The following is a 15154-nucleotide window of genomic DNA, read 5'->3' as shown; positions in this document are numbered from 1 at the left end:
AAATTGCAAAATTCCCCAACCGCCAGCTTCCCTTCTCCTCCAGGCTCCTTTTTCCATTGCCAGAGGGATAGTTCGGTTTTTGAAAGCGTCTACAAAGCATTGTGCCCATCTGGAGCAGCCCTCCACCTCAGAGAGCATCCTCTGCTTGGAGCAAGGGGTTTGCTGCTCAGTATGGGGAAAAGCTCCCCGCTGCTGTGACAGCTGAACCCCCGCAGCTTTCCCGTAGAAAAGAGAGGGATTGTCCCCATTTTTCAGTGGGGAAACTGAGGCACGGGATCACCCCAAGGTTCAGCAAAACCGGGGTCCTCAAACCAATAGCTAAGCCCTGCAAGCCCTTGGTCCTCCACCTCCTGGACTGGGTACGGGGCCCCATCCCCAGTGACTTCACACCGAAGTGAGATACATGACGACAATAACCTGAAGCTTCTCTGATGAGGAGGTTACAGGGTGTCCCCCCCATAACCACAAAGTGAAATCAAGAGTCATCTAACAGGGCATCAGCAAAACAGGACAGCCCCAAACCACAGGTGACACCACATCAACATTAACAACAAGAAAAAAAATCACCTCATTGCATTAAAACTCCAATTCAAATAGCCAAAAACAAGCCGACCCCCCAATCCCTCATCTGAAGAGCAGGTGGGATCCGCTCCAAAAAACCCACGAGCGGCAGGAAACCGCTGCCTTCCTCGGCTGAGCAACTTCACCTGCCTTTCTCCGCCGCTGATAAATGATGCTAACGCCACCTTTGCTAGTAATCACCCGGGTTAACAGGGAGCTACAGGAGTTGAAAAGCAAAGTCGCCTCTCGCTTTGGGTAGCAGTATCCCCGCAGCTATAAATCACCCTGAAACAGGCTTGAACTCTGCAGAGGAGGTTGTTTCTCTTCCAGCCCGCACTGAAGACAAGGTGGTGAGCGGAGACCTCTGAACTGTCCCCGGGGCGCCTAATTCTGCGAAAAATAATCCTCCTTCCCCACGGAGCGCGACGTGCATGGCCAGAAATGTGTGCTCTGAAAGCATTTGTTTCTAAGGCACATAAGAGAGCTCGCACCTGCCTGCTTCGTTTGTAGGCTTGTTAATTTAATGACTCATCTTGGGTTTAGAGGATGCTTCGGTAGCGGTGAACTGCTAGGGAAAAAGGTGAGATGGGCAGAGGCCACCTGCGCCCTGTGAAACCCCGTCCTAGGGATTCTGTCCCCAAAATGCCATCGGCAAACCAGCTCTTCTGCAAGAAACTTCAGCATGGCCGCTTGTTTTTAATTCAGTTTTATTAGCACAATGATATTATTGTTATTCTTCCCCGATTCCTAACGGGCAAGGTGCTGCTAAGGGGGAAAGGTTGAGTTTTCCATGCCATGCTGCAGCCATCATTCTCCATCTATCCACCCAAAATGGAGCCCAGAAGCCAAAAGCTTGAGGTCCTCCTTGAGGCACCAAGACACACCAGTGTTTCTAGAGAGGAAACTGAGGCTACATCTCCACCAGCAAATTAAACATGCTGAGGAATATTTCCACGTACCAAGACCACCTGGCACAAACCCATCCGCATCCAGCCATCACATCCTTTGATGGACATGGCTGCGGCTAAACCACCGACTGTAACGGTTCCTCGGCCACCTCCAACTCCCAAGTCTCACCCAGGTTTTTGCCCTGGGACCAAAACCAAGCTCCGGCACCTGCTAAAATACCATTTAACTCGCTGGTACAGATGTAAGCCAATGGTCCCGTGCAGTCTGGATGAATATCAATCCTTTGGCTCAGAGGTGCAGGCAGTGGGTTGAGTGCTGCTGTTAGCACTTGCACATCACTTACTCAGGTTAAAAGAAGTTGCTGGCCCCATATCCACTCCAAATCTGCATTAAATGTAACAATTCTGGATACACCAACAGCCAGTCCCTTTGCAAAGCTTCCTTCTTCCTTGTCTCCTTTATTTCTGAAGTCTAACTATATGTTATAGGAAGGAAAAAAAAACCAAACCAGCCCTTTTTCCTTCTATCAATTCTCATCCCCATCCCTCCTTTGACATGCCACGAGTCAGGGAGTACAGCTGTCCCCAGTCTATCTTCTCTGTTTTATATACTCATGATTAAGTGACTCTGAAGAGAGATACATGTAAAAAACATATGGTGCTTTGTGCCTCGTTCAGAGCGACTCTGCTCACCGCCAGGATAACTTATGAGCTCCCCACTGACAACGAACGTGCCTTAGGCAAACGGAGGGAAAGGGAGACAAGAAAACTGCGTGCCCAAAGGCAAATGCTGTTGGAAAAGGTCCTGTCCCAGATGCTGATGAGACCCGACATCCCATGGGTTAAATGCTTTACAGGTCAGTAATTGCACTGTAATTACCTACATGATGCCGTAGATGGGGAAAGGAGGACTGTGATGCTCGAAGGGAGTGGGGAGAAGAAGGTGCTATAAGGACAATTCACAGGGTGCAGACTAAATAACCAAAGCTTGAGTAATTAAAAGCAGCGCTTCTAGATCTGGCATGGCTCAGGCGAGCTCCGGTCCCCACCGTGCCCTAGGCACAGCTGCGACAGCTTTGACAAAGCTGCTTTCGACATATGACATGCCAGAAATATAGCCAAGGGGGGCTGCAAACTCCTCAAGTGACACGATGAAGGACTGAGCCTGATGGGCTTCTCTGGGAAAACCAGTCCTCATTCACATCCCCGTTTCTGGCATCTCCCTCCCAACAGCGGAACCTTTACACCGGAGCCGATCACAAACTGCTCCCCACACAGTGACACCGCTCTGCTTGGCGTTTCAATACCCCAGTAGGATTAACCTTACTGCTGTTGTCTGGGTGATCCTTTGTAGCAGAGAAATGATCCTCCAAATCCGTCCAACAAAGCTGAAATGTAAATACGTGCTTGAAGCACATCCCAGCTCAGTGAAGGACCCGCAGCTACACTTAACCTTCAGCACCTACTTCACCTCGGCTTCAACGCTTGAGGTCTCCAAAGCTATGTCCGACCGGAGATCCTAGCCACTGAATGGAGGTTAATCTGCTAAATCGTCAACCGATAATCACTAAAAGAAAACCTAATTATTCTTCCACCTCACTCTGTGTAATAAAACCGCAGAGCTCCAAATGCATCAAGAAGGTTGAAAATGATGATGAACTCAAAAGCCATTTTGCCAGCCGGTTTCACTGCCTGGCTTTTTAGAAAGGTTAATTTTTACCTCCAAGCTCTTGTATGTTAAAACATCCTCCTCCTCCAACCCCAGCACAGGGTGATTTAGAGGGAAGGGTGATCTTACGGAGGTAGCGAAGGATTAGACGCAATTAAACACTTCTCCACTGCTCTTTCTCTCCGATCCCTGGAGTTTAAGCACTCCTTAACCCAAAGCACATTATCCAACACAACCCCAGGTGCTCTGGTTTCCAATCCGCTGCTTAATGCATTCATCTACCGATTCACCGCACCGATTGAAGAGGCACACTTTGCTCTCACAACCCTATGGTGAGCCTGAACAGCTTGGCAAGCAAACTACAAATGAACTCTGTTGGAAGCAATCAATGAGGTAGACTTCCCTACAACCACCAGCGTAGGTCCGCTCACTCGTAGAGCCGCACCGCGCTCGTTGGGAAGCCATACAGACCTTGTCTTTGGACACCTTGTGGGAAAACGAACAGGTCCCATCTGTCTTCTTGCACGTGCCACGGAGAAACCTGTAGATACACCAGAAGGAGAGGGTTGAGCACGAGGTGGGTCGCAAAACACGCCATTTTAAACACCAAGCATCCGTCTTGCCCCATTACCACGTTTGCCCCAAGGCCACAAATACACGACTGCTGCCAAGCTTGCTGTTAAAGCCCATTTCACACCCTAAATTGGTATGAGTCCTTCTTCTTAGAAGAGCAGCCGATACTTCCTGATAGATTTTATTCTTTCATTGTATTTGGCTGCTCATTAGTAGGTAGAGCAAGGCCTGTACCCCAAGGTTCAGAGATGATGCTCCCAGGAGAAAGGTCCCTCCTAGACCCCTGATTACACCAGAAGCTGGATGAAACACCAGGAAGACCAGGGTGTGAGTGGCCAACAACCAGGAGGAGCAGAGACAGGCGCACAACAGAAATCAAGATCCCAAAGCATGTGAGGGTGTTTGGACTCAGAAGTTTTCCTAGGAGCTACCAGTGTGGTAGCAGATTAATAAAATACACATTATCATGGGAAGAGCACTGGTCTGAACCCCCCACGAAAGGAGACTCCAGGGTTACATGCTCTCAGTTGCACAGCCTTGCAGGGAGGTTCTGGAGCACAGAATATGCCCCCAGCATTATTTATAAAATCTGGGTAAATGTAGAGCTGAGCATGGAGAGATTCATTAAAAATAAAACAAAATTGAGAATGGTTTGAACAAAGTATAAATGGGAACATATAGATGTAAGAACCAGCTGGTTGATAGCAACTAGGTTTGCAGATGATTGCAATCACAGCATAGCTATGTGCACCTCCTCAAAACAACCAGATCTGGAAAATAAAGGACACCCTAAACCAAAAGCAGACTGAGAAAATTAAGAGATGGTAACAGCAAGCTGAAGAACAGGATTGGAGGTAGAAAGCACCAGGGTAAGGAGACACAAGACCAGGAGAAAATCAGCGTTGTCCTCTAGTGATTCATAGAAATGGGGCAGGATGGAGACCCAAAAGACCTCAAGGACCAGCAATTCCTGAAGTATGCAAGGAGCACAGCCCAAAACCAGACTTGGTCACCAGCATAAGAAGAACCAAGGATTCAAAGCGAGGACTCAGTAGCTGGCATCCCTTGTCCTCTATGTCACCAGAAGTAATCCTGACCAGCTACCTTGGACACGTGTCTCAGTGTTCATGAGGATGTTATGGGAGAATGAGTGAAAGCAAGTGAAATCAGTTAAAAAACCAATAAATCACCTTTCATCCCTATATGGTCTCCCATCGAGCTTTGTGCAACCTCCAAATGATTTCTAGCACAGCAGCAATTTTACAGAGAAATTACTCAAGGAGTTCATCAGTGGAGTTGGCTTTTCTACACTTTTTAAACGACTAATAATATAGTTTAATCAACTGTTGGGCAGGTATAATGAGCTGGCAACATGAATCAGTTCTCCTGTAATAAATTACCAAGTCTCGTAGCTGCATGGCGTCACAGGCTGAAGGATTCAAACCTGTTGCATGGATCCAAGAGGATCTGAGAAATGCTGCTAGAAGAAATCACTCGGTGCATGATAAAGGCAGGCTCTCAAGTCACTCTGCTCAGATCTGCACCGCTCCAACATCGGTACCAGGTATTACCCAGGATCCACAAAATCATTCAAGTCAGATGGTCTCTTTGGGGACTGGCTAAATGCTTTAGCCTCTAAATTCCACCTGGCAAACCCTGATGGCATCCTCAGCCTGACAGCAGTAAGTAAGTCACTAAGGACTATTATTCTGATTATATTTAAGAAATGTTAATTTTATTTTATTACTAATCCTTAAAACACTACTCTGATTTTTTAATTTTTTTAGAGCTTCTGTACTGCGATATGGAAGGTTACTTGTAAGACATAAACATCCTGGTGACGGTATCTACCTCCAAAATGTGAAATAAATATTTCTGTAATCCCTACAGGTTGTGCAGAACAACCAAAACGTGTGTATTTAACTTGGAGGCTGGTTGTGTGGTGCTTTATTAGCATTAATAGGTGTAAAATGCTGTGTAAATTTAGGGAAAAATTACCAGAAGAGATTAAATAGACCATCATTCTCCAGTCTGGGAAGTCTGGACAGAGAGGAGAGGACTATGTAGTTATAAGTGGTGACTAAAAGGTGATCAGGGAATCATTATCCCGTCTTTCTCAAAAACCATGAGGGAGGAGGCACCCAACACGATAGTCAAACAGCCAGTTGAGAAAGCACTTTCCACACAGTCCATAATTCAGTTGTGCAACCCACTGTCATAAATACCATGTGTTAAAGAAAGGACTAAATAAATCCACAAAAAAAAAAAAAGATCTGCTGACTATTACATCATGATGGTTTGGTGGCAACCTCTAGCGATTGAAAAACGAACCCTACCAGGCTGCAGGGCTTCACTGCCAGAAGCTGAGAGGTCCCAGCCAAGAGAAAGAGCTCTTCTCTGTGTGCCTTGTCTTGTCCTCCTCCTGCAGGTTACCTGCCAACCTAACAGGGTTGGGTAGACCCTAGGCCTGACCCAGAACAGCTGTCCTCGTGGTCTTACATTTCTGTTATCAGGTTGTTTCCCTGGGGAATATCACATGAGCAAGCACCAAAGCCAACCAACGGCCCAGTCTACTGTGATGGGCCAAAGCATGCAGTTGCTGTGTCTATCCATACCTGGTACAGACGGCCACCTTTTCTGGATCATGGATGTAGGGGCAGCTGTCCCCACGATTACACTTGCCGAAGCGGTTGTAGTACATACAGTATTCCTTCTTCTTTTTCTTCTGCTTGGCTTGACGAATGATGGCCAAACTCCGCTGAACAGCACGGCTAAACGAGAAAGACAGGGTCAGGTTACATCTCCAACTTCAACACAACAATGACGTAGAGAAGACAGCTCAACAGCACCTGAAATCCCAGAGGAGCCCAAGTTTCACTCTGAAGAGAGAGCGAGATATTCAGGAAGTTCGTGCTGGGCCAAAAGCTCTTAGGTGTTTTTGATTTTTGGCCAACTTTACCCTGAATCTTTAGAAATCTGCTTCATGAGGCCAATCTTCCTGGAAACATCTGCATTTGGTACAAAATCACCCCATGCAGCAGGACACGTTGTGGCCAACTTCCTGGAAAGCACCTCTGCAGAAGCCAACCCCGGGGAACAACAAGGCACCCAGGAATCAGCCAGGTGCCCTTGCAGTGATGACACCCACCGCATCCTGGGCTGTATGAGCAGGAATGCAGCTGGGACGATGAGGGAGGGGATCTGTCCCCTCTGTTTGGCACTTGCAAGACCACAGCTGGGTACTGGGTCCAGTTTGGGGCTCCCAGTACAACACAGACAGTGATGGATGGCAGTGTGTCCAGTGGAAGCCACCAAGATGATCGCAGCTGGAGCACAGGACATCTCAGCAGAGGCCATGGGCTGATTTGCTCAGCAAGGAGAAGGCCAAGGGGGATCTTATGGTCCTCTGTGACTTCTTAATGGGATGGTGTAGAGAAGGTGGAACCAGACCTTCTCAGAGAGATATGTTGGAAGGACAAGAGGCCCTTTGGGGCAGGAGGAAGGACAGCTCTCCAGAGATCCCTTCCCACCTCCATAACCGTGATTCTCTCCCATGATTTTATGAGCATGGAGAGACCTTCCTGCAGTTTTGGGGAACATGGTGAGGCAGAAAACATCCTCTCCCATGCTGGGCTCGTGCAGCACAGGATGCAAATGCTGAACAACTTAGAGGGCACTTCAGCATGAGTCCCTGCCAGCTGGCCTGCTGCTATTCAAGGCCTTCAAGTGGGCACCTGCTTATGAACCTCAATGAATGAGGGCCTACGTGACAGCCACAGAAACACAAGGTAACACCAAATATCAGAAAAACTCACTATTAATTGCTTGGTACCACTGGAAGTTACTTAAGGATATAAAAAGTTGCTTAGCACACATTTCCCATAAGCTTCCAGCTGAAGAGGTAATTACCCAGCAGCTATAGAGCTGTACAGGACCAGGAGGAAGAGGGGAAGTGTTGAGATCTGGGTGAATGCAACACTACGGAGGGCACGTTTGATCTCTCTGAGCAGATAATTAGGTGGTACAGCATGGTCAACTCAAGTTTGCAGAGGACACAGTGCTCTGGATGGGGGCAAACAAAGCCACTCACCTTAGGTTCTCTGGGTAGTTGTATGCATTGCTTCCTTAGAGACTAAGGATAAATATTTATATATAAAGTTATTTTAATATATGTATAATATATAAATATTATATAATATTTATGTATTTCCACAGTCTTGGCCCTCCTGGTGCGAGAAACACAGGTCTAAGGGTCACAATAGCATTACCCGCGATAAATACTTGCTCAAGGAAACTATTTTAGGGGTGAATGCCTATTTTTACCTCTATAATTCTTGGTTGTCTGCAGCTCTTGAGTTAAAATGCAATGAGAAAAAGACAACTTCATACAGCCAAAATACTGAATGCGAAAGTCCCATTTCAGCATCACAAATGCCACCACCTCTTACATTACAAATGGCTCTGGGGGACACCAAGCCTCACCACAAATTGCTTCTTGGCACTTGAGGTGCTTCCAAAGCTAACGCAAGGCAAGCCATGATATGGCATGATAAGCATTTAAAAAAAGATCATTTCTTTGCTGAAATTATGATATTGAAAAAAGGCTCTCCCATAGTCAACACCTCGGCTACTTGTGATACCTGGCCAGGCCACCAACACATTGATCTGCAGAGAAAGCACTTCGAAGCTGGACTTTAGCACCAATTAACTCCGAAGGTAGATTTTAAATCAGTTGATATTAGTGGTAGGATATGATAAAATATAGCTAGACTAGAATTTGGCCTTATGTCTGTATACAGACATCTGGAACAGACACGCTTTGGGAATAAATTTTAGTCTGCTACAATTAAGAGGGACTTGTCTGCAAACACTCATACTTAAGGCCATGATGACATGCGGCACAGCTGTAGCACAAAAAAAAAGGCAAGGAGAAAGCTGGCAGGGCGTTGAACACCAGCAATGTGCTGTCCTTCTCCCATACACAGTGCTTTCCAGTTGCCACATGGCAGGTTCCCAGTTTGTGGGTGGGACAGAGAGAAGGAAAACCTGCAGGTTTGCTGGGCTGAATTGAGATGGGCTGCTCAGAGTTGGGGTAAAAAAACCCAAAAGACTGCTTGAGAACAATACAGTTGATTTTAAAAGGGACTTTCCAAGCAGGATTTGGCATTCTTTGCTTGCAGAAAGGTGTTGCTATCCATTAATAACCTTTCAAACCATTTCCAAGCAGAAACCGTGGCTTTCTGCTGAGCTTACAACCACCTTGTAGAGGCTAGGGCAAAAGCAGCGGCCAGAGCTTCACCAAATAAACAGCCAGTTAAATAGCTGTGTCTCAAGCTTCTGACACCGTTCTGAGCATAAATCACAAGCAGCATCCAGAAGGGGAGCACGCCATTCCTCCCCACAAGTACAGACCTGGCGATGTATCGGCTCGTAGCTGATCTGTTCAGGCAGCCGGATGGAGAGAAGCCAGGACTGGGCGTACAATGCAACCTCGCTGTTGGAAACAAAGAAGAAAACATAGATAATTTGCTCAGAATCAAGAAATTTTGCAGGAACTCATGCAGCCCTCAGTATCTTAGGTCAACAAAAATGATTAGAGGGGTGGAACACCTCTCCTATGAGGAAAGACTGAGAGAGCTGGGCTTGTTCAGCCTGGAGAAGAGAAGGCTCCAGGGAGACCTTCTTGTGGCCTTTCAACACTTAAAGTGGGCTTATAAGAAAGAAGGGGACAGACTTTTTAATAGGGTCTGCAGCGATAGGACAAGTGGTAATAGCTTTAAACTAAAAGAGGGGAGATTCGGACTAGATCTAAGGAAGAAATTTGTTACGCTGAGGGTGGTGAAACACTGGCCCAGGTTGCCCAGAGAGGTGGTAGATGCCCCATCCCTGGAAACATTCCAGGTCAGGTTGGACGGGGCTCTGAGCAATGTGATCTAGTTGAAGATGTCCCTTCCTATGGCAGGGGGGGTAGGACTAGATGACCTTTGAAGGTGTCTCCCAACCCAAACCGTTCTATGATTCTATGATTCTACAATCTTATTGCTTAACCCAAAGCAGGCAGCTCCCAGAGCCTGGATGGGTGAAGATGCTCTTTATAGACCTCCACGTTGCCAGCACCTCCTGAGCGTCCACGGCAAAAGGGCTCCTTGCCAGCTCCAAACACAGCAGGGACCTTTCCCCTCAGCACCTGAACGTGCCAAAAAACCCCTCTGGGCAACTCACACGCTTGCGCTATCAGTCCAGGAAATTTCCACGCTTGGCTTGGCTGCTCCCTGCAGCCGGCCGGGGAAGCCCAGCGCCTGCCTTCGATACATGCACGCACATAATTAAATTGTCCTTGACTGGCGTAGGAAAGAATGAATTGAAAATAAAGGCCGTATCTCAGCTTTCCAGGTGGTATGAGAGCAGCTCAGTCACTCACCTGCCAGCCCGGGCATGTTGGGGAGTGAGCGAGTGGAATTTGATAGCGCGGCAGCGCGCTCTCCCCACGCGCGAGCTGTCACTCGGGCTGCCGGCGTCGGCGAAGCCCCATCTGTTCCCTCTGCAAATAAAAGCAGTTGGCGCAGGCGCGATGTCGGCACCGGCGGCACATGCCTGTCGATCAGAGGCATCGAGTAAGCTCCGTGCAACTCACCGGCAAGCGCGTTCGAGCTTGCCGCAAGCGCGTCGAGTATCAACCGGGCATTTGAGCCACCGCTGAGGGTTTTTTTGCATTTGTTTTTTGGCTTCCCCCTCATCACAGAGCTGCCTCACTGTAGGAGCGTCTTTCCAACTACTTTTCAGCACTAAAATAAATGCACATCAACTTTGGGTCGCTCCGAAGATGCCGCAGAGCATCTTTTAGTGAGGACATGGGTTAAGAGGCCAGCGCGCTCAAGCAAGGTTGACCTCCCAACTGATGCAGGGAGAAAGACCCAAATTAAAGTCGGACCATTACGGTAGGGATAGAGCATCCCTCAGCCCTTTGCAATTATGTTTAATGCTCCTTAAAGCAAGCTCAGCAGGACGGGCTACACCAGGAGCCGGCTCCCCAGGGCAGCAGACAATCTCTCTGAATATTTAATAGCCGGGCATAAAAGTGGACTCTCGGGGACGAACACGCTCCCATGCTTGTGTGCCATCCTTTTAGTTAAAGCAGCCTGACAGCCACATCTTGGCCAGAAAGGAGGAATCACTAAAGAAATAAATAGATAAGTAAATAAATAAAGGGTGCAACAGCCTCATGCCACTGGTTTTTAATTTATATATAGAAAAAATACATCCACGGCATAACGTTTGCAGGGGGAGTTTGCCCAGCTTTTATGTTCTGGCAAGAAGTCATGCTATTATACGTGGACAGGCAATGTGCATCTCCCATTACGAGCTCTTACTGTGAATTAACTCACAGCCTGGAGGCAGTTTAACCGCCCGAGAGCCAGTCCCATCCACGGCAAAATCCGGGTGAGATGCATCCGTCCGGCCTGCTGACCAGGTCTGGCAAAGCATCAGACTGGCAGCTGGCAAAGAAACTCTTCATCCACGCTTTCCCACCACCTAATTAGTCACCCCACATGCAAATCCTCTGAACTATTAGAAAACCACCTAAATATTTACCCAGGAGGAGACAGCCCAGTGGCTCTGTAACGCTGCCGGTTAAGAAGCTCCGTAATTACACATTTTGCCGTCGACTGGGATTTATGGAGAAAACTCAGGCTCCGGCACGATGGTATTTTTAGAAGCTTTTGCATCGTGCAAAAAGAAGTTTAAATACAAGCAAGGCTCTGTGAGCACCAAAGCAGCAAGGGAGGAGATGCAGGAGAGTGGGTTTGATGTTTCAGACCTTTAAGGAGGTCCAAGGAGCCCAAGTTTTGATTTTTAGAGTGGTTATCAACTCAGGATGCCCAGTTAGAGCTGCTACCAAGAGATTTGCATTAATAAATACAAAGCGTCTGATATTTTGCAGACAGGGAAGATTCAGGGTGTATCTGTATCATCAAAGTAACCCACGCGGTGTGACACCAGGGCTGAGCAAAAAAAACCAGAGAACTGGATAAGGGTTAAATTAAAAAATTAGGAACTGAAATTTGCTGCAGTTTGACTAAATTAAACAAAAAGCCGAAATAATACCCCCAGGGCTTGACTCTTATCTCTGGGAGTCTCATTTGGTCCAGACATAACACACTTTTATTTTGCAGGACAGATGCCAGTCCCAAATCTATCCCGTTTTTCTCCCTGATTGCTCTCCAACCAGGGAGAGCATCAGCATCAGGACGCAGCAGTGCTGTCGGATCAGGAGAGCAACTCACACATCCCATATTACGCTTTCCTCTATATTGCAAAAGTCCCTCGCTGCAGAGATTTAAATAAGTGGCATGGCAAGTTCCTCCCCTGTGCACGCTCAAAGGCAGCGGGAACAACAGGGGGAGAAAAAAAAAAGGAAGGAAAAAAATAAAAGCTGCTGGGGAGAGCATCAAGAACTGCACATTAAGGGCTTTTTAACTGATTACACACAGCACGGCGGCGTCAGGCTTGATATTTTATACCCTGCATAAGGGACAGGTGTTTTTCTCTCTCTGCTTTTTTTTTTTTTCCTTCTTAATGATTTAGTCGGTTTGAAGCGCATCATCTGTAAGGAAATACACAGCCCGTGCAAACGGGGTTGTTTCTCTTAATGCATCATCCCAACCTGACACTGGCTGCTCCGGCGGCTCTCGGTGTTATCAAGCGCGAGCGTCGAGAAGTGATTGTTGTACCTAACCCAGCCGTGAGACTCGACGCGTCTCTCCAGAGGGAGCAGGAGCTGTCATGTTCATTAAATGCATGATTACAGCTATGATTAATAGCGGGGGCTACAGCCTAACTCCTTTTTTTTCCCCCTGCTCCTCTGAAGGAATCCACAGCCGAGCGGTCCCATGGTGTTTTCCACAGCGTTCACTTCTGCTCAGCCCATCCCGCTCGGAATTCCAGCTTTTGCTGGAAAAGAGCAAAGAGCCACAATTTATCCCTGCCAAAGGCTCCACAACCACAAAATATGTTTAAAACGAGCAGATCAGATGCTGCACCCCTCCACCAACACCCATACATTAATTAGGACCTTTTTTTTTTCCATAACCTCAAAACATATCTCAGGGCTTGAGGGGTCCCTCAACTGCAACCTGGTCCTTCTCCTCCAGGGAAAGGTTGGCAGAGATTTGCCTTGGCAGCCTGGGAACCGTGCTCAGGAGCAGCAGTCGGTGCTTTCCAGGATGCCAGCACGGGGAGTAGGATGCTTTCATCCAGCTCCAACACCCCTGCTCATTTTCCCCTCGCCCAAGGGCTTGCAATGCAACAAATGCATGCCGAAAAGGACGCTTGAAATTTTCCTTTGCATTAAAAATCAGCTGCAAATATTGCATTGAGGGAGCACAGTTAATTATTACCTGCTTAATTATTTAGGAAGGACTTTATTGCTCCTAGGGCACAGCTCAAGGACCAGGACCTCATCATGTGGAAAGGTCTGTTTGTGCATCTTATCGAGTAATTTATTTTTTATATGGTGGAAAGACCGTAGAAAACTGAAATAACCTAAAAAAAGGGACAAGCCCCAGAGCTGGGATGTGCCAGAGCCAAGGGATGCACAAGAGGGTGAGAGCATCGTGTTAGGGTGACAGCCAGCGCCAGCCATGCAGGTCACCCTCCTTGGGCACAGAGGAAACCGCCGAGCCCATTGCTGCCCATCTCTTTCAACTGCCCCAAATCAAGGATAATTTATGGAAATCTTACACAGGGAAGGAAAGAACCAGGGCTTTGCCCAGGCAACCGCAGCTGGCAGACAATCAGCTCCACCAGCCGATGCTCTGACTCGGGGATGACCATAACAGGGTCATCCCAGCTTCCCGTTATTTAGTCTTGCTCATCAAGGGAAGGGGTTTTGCCATTAGCCACGCTTGCTTCTACTCAGTCTGTTCCAACATGACCTTGACACCCAGGAAAAGGCTTCCTTTAACCACGCCGGCTCCTTTAATAGGTCCCATTATAACCCCGCTGCGCCCGCCGCGGCGCAGGCAACCTACTTCGGAAACAGCCAAGCGATTCATTTTGTGAGGCTCTCCTTCGCTTTATTGCTGAACAAAAAGTTTTGAGGCTGGCACTCGGGGAAATTTATTTCTTTAATTATTATTCATTTAAGTGGGTTCCACTGTTTCAGATGATCAGCACTAGCAGCTGCTGGGGGTAATTTATTTTACTCACCGGACAGCAAAAGCCCTCACTCTCTAGAAGGTAACAGGAAAAGAAGGGATGAGCTGCCACTACACGAGCAAAGCATTTTGTAGTCTCCTGCCCGGTTGCACCCCAGCTCCTAACAGGATCATGCATGTCCCTGGGTCAGGCGGTCACGAATGTTTTATTCGCGAAGCAACCTCAATTAATGAAGCACGGTCCGGGTTAGATGTTGTTGTGTGAGCTGATGCTTGCAAGGAGCCTGGAGCGGCTGCTGCGGAGCATCTCCCGAGCTCTGCAAGCTCTCGTCTACACCAGTGCTGGATCCAGCGGTGCTCCTCAGGGACACCAGGTCTCTGCCCACCAGCATCTGCAGTCCCAGAGCCGAGGGACTGAGCTCAAAAGGGACCAAGGGATTGAGCAATCCCAACGCCAAGAGATTGAGCTCAAAAGGGGTAAGAGATTGAGCAATCCCAAAGCCAAGGCATTGAGATTGAAGGGGCCAAGGGATTAAGCTCGAGAGGTGTAAGGGATTGAGTAATCCCAAAGACAAGGGATGGAGCTCAAAGGGGCCAAAGAATTGAGCTCAAGAGGGGTAAGGGACTGAGCAATCCCAAAACCATGGCATTGAGCGTGAAGGGGCCAAGGGATTGAGCAATCCCCAAAACAAGGGCTTGAGCTCAAAAGGGGCCAAGGGATTAAGATCAAAAGGGGTAAGGGATTGAGCAATCCCAAAACCAAGGGATTGAGATTGAAGGGGCTGAGGGACTGAACAATCCCAAAGACAAGGGGCTGAGCTCAAAGGGGCCAAAGGATTGAGCTCAAAAGGGGTAAGGGATTGAGCAATTCCAAAGCCAAGGGATTGAGCTCGAAGGAGGCAAGGGATTGAGAAATCCCAAAGCCAGGGAATTCAGCTCGAAGGGGCTGAGCAGAAGTGCGCTCCAGCACAAGCAACACCAAAACCAGCTGAAAACTAAGGAAAGCAACACTCCAGTTTTCGCTGTTCTCACACCTTGGTGCATTGGGTTGCCCTCTCCTGCACCAACTTCTTCCTTACCCCTCCACCACTCAGTCCCAACATGTTCAAGGTGTCCAGTCTTAAATCTTTCTCTTCTTTTTTTAAAAAGCCAAGCGGCTCAGAGGAGAGAGCATCGTTCACGCAAGCCCTTGGCCAGCCCGACAGCGGTGCTGAGCACTTTATCATCCTTGCAAACACGGAAAGTGCATTTCTGCAGCGCTCAGCACTTCTAAAATTAGTTGGTAA

The 15154-nt window shown here is 47.9% G+C and overlaps 1 protein-coding gene across 3 annotated transcripts in view; it reads right to left on the bottom strand.

Annotated features, from left to right (window-relative positions):
- ZC3H3 (zinc finger CCCH-type containing 3) overlaps positions 1-15154 on the bottom strand; it is a 180303-nt gene that overhangs the window by 36898 nt on the left and 128251 nt on the right. For 2 of the 3 annotated variants that reach the window (XM_041122963.1, XM_030011513.2), the window contains 3 exons: positions 9124-9205; positions 6327-6482; positions 3610-3679 (listed from right to left, as the gene is read on the bottom strand). In XM_041122963.1, the coding sequence (XP_040978897.1) occupies positions 3610-3679; positions 6327-6482; positions 9124-9205 (308 nt within the window). Of the gene's footprint in view, positions 1-3609; positions 3680-6326; positions 6483-9123; positions 9209-15154 lie in introns of all 3 variants that reach the window. The other variant, XM_030011512.2, reaches the window with a different exon arrangement.

This window comes from Aquila chrysaetos, chromosome 4 (genome assembly GCF_900496995.4).
Source record: "Aquila chrysaetos chrysaetos chromosome 4, bAquChr1.4, whole genome shotgun sequence".
NCBI classification, from domain to species: Eukaryota; Metazoa; Chordata; class Aves; order Accipitriformes; family Accipitridae; genus Aquila; species Aquila chrysaetos.
This window is presented reverse-complemented; position numbering and strand designations above follow the sequence as displayed.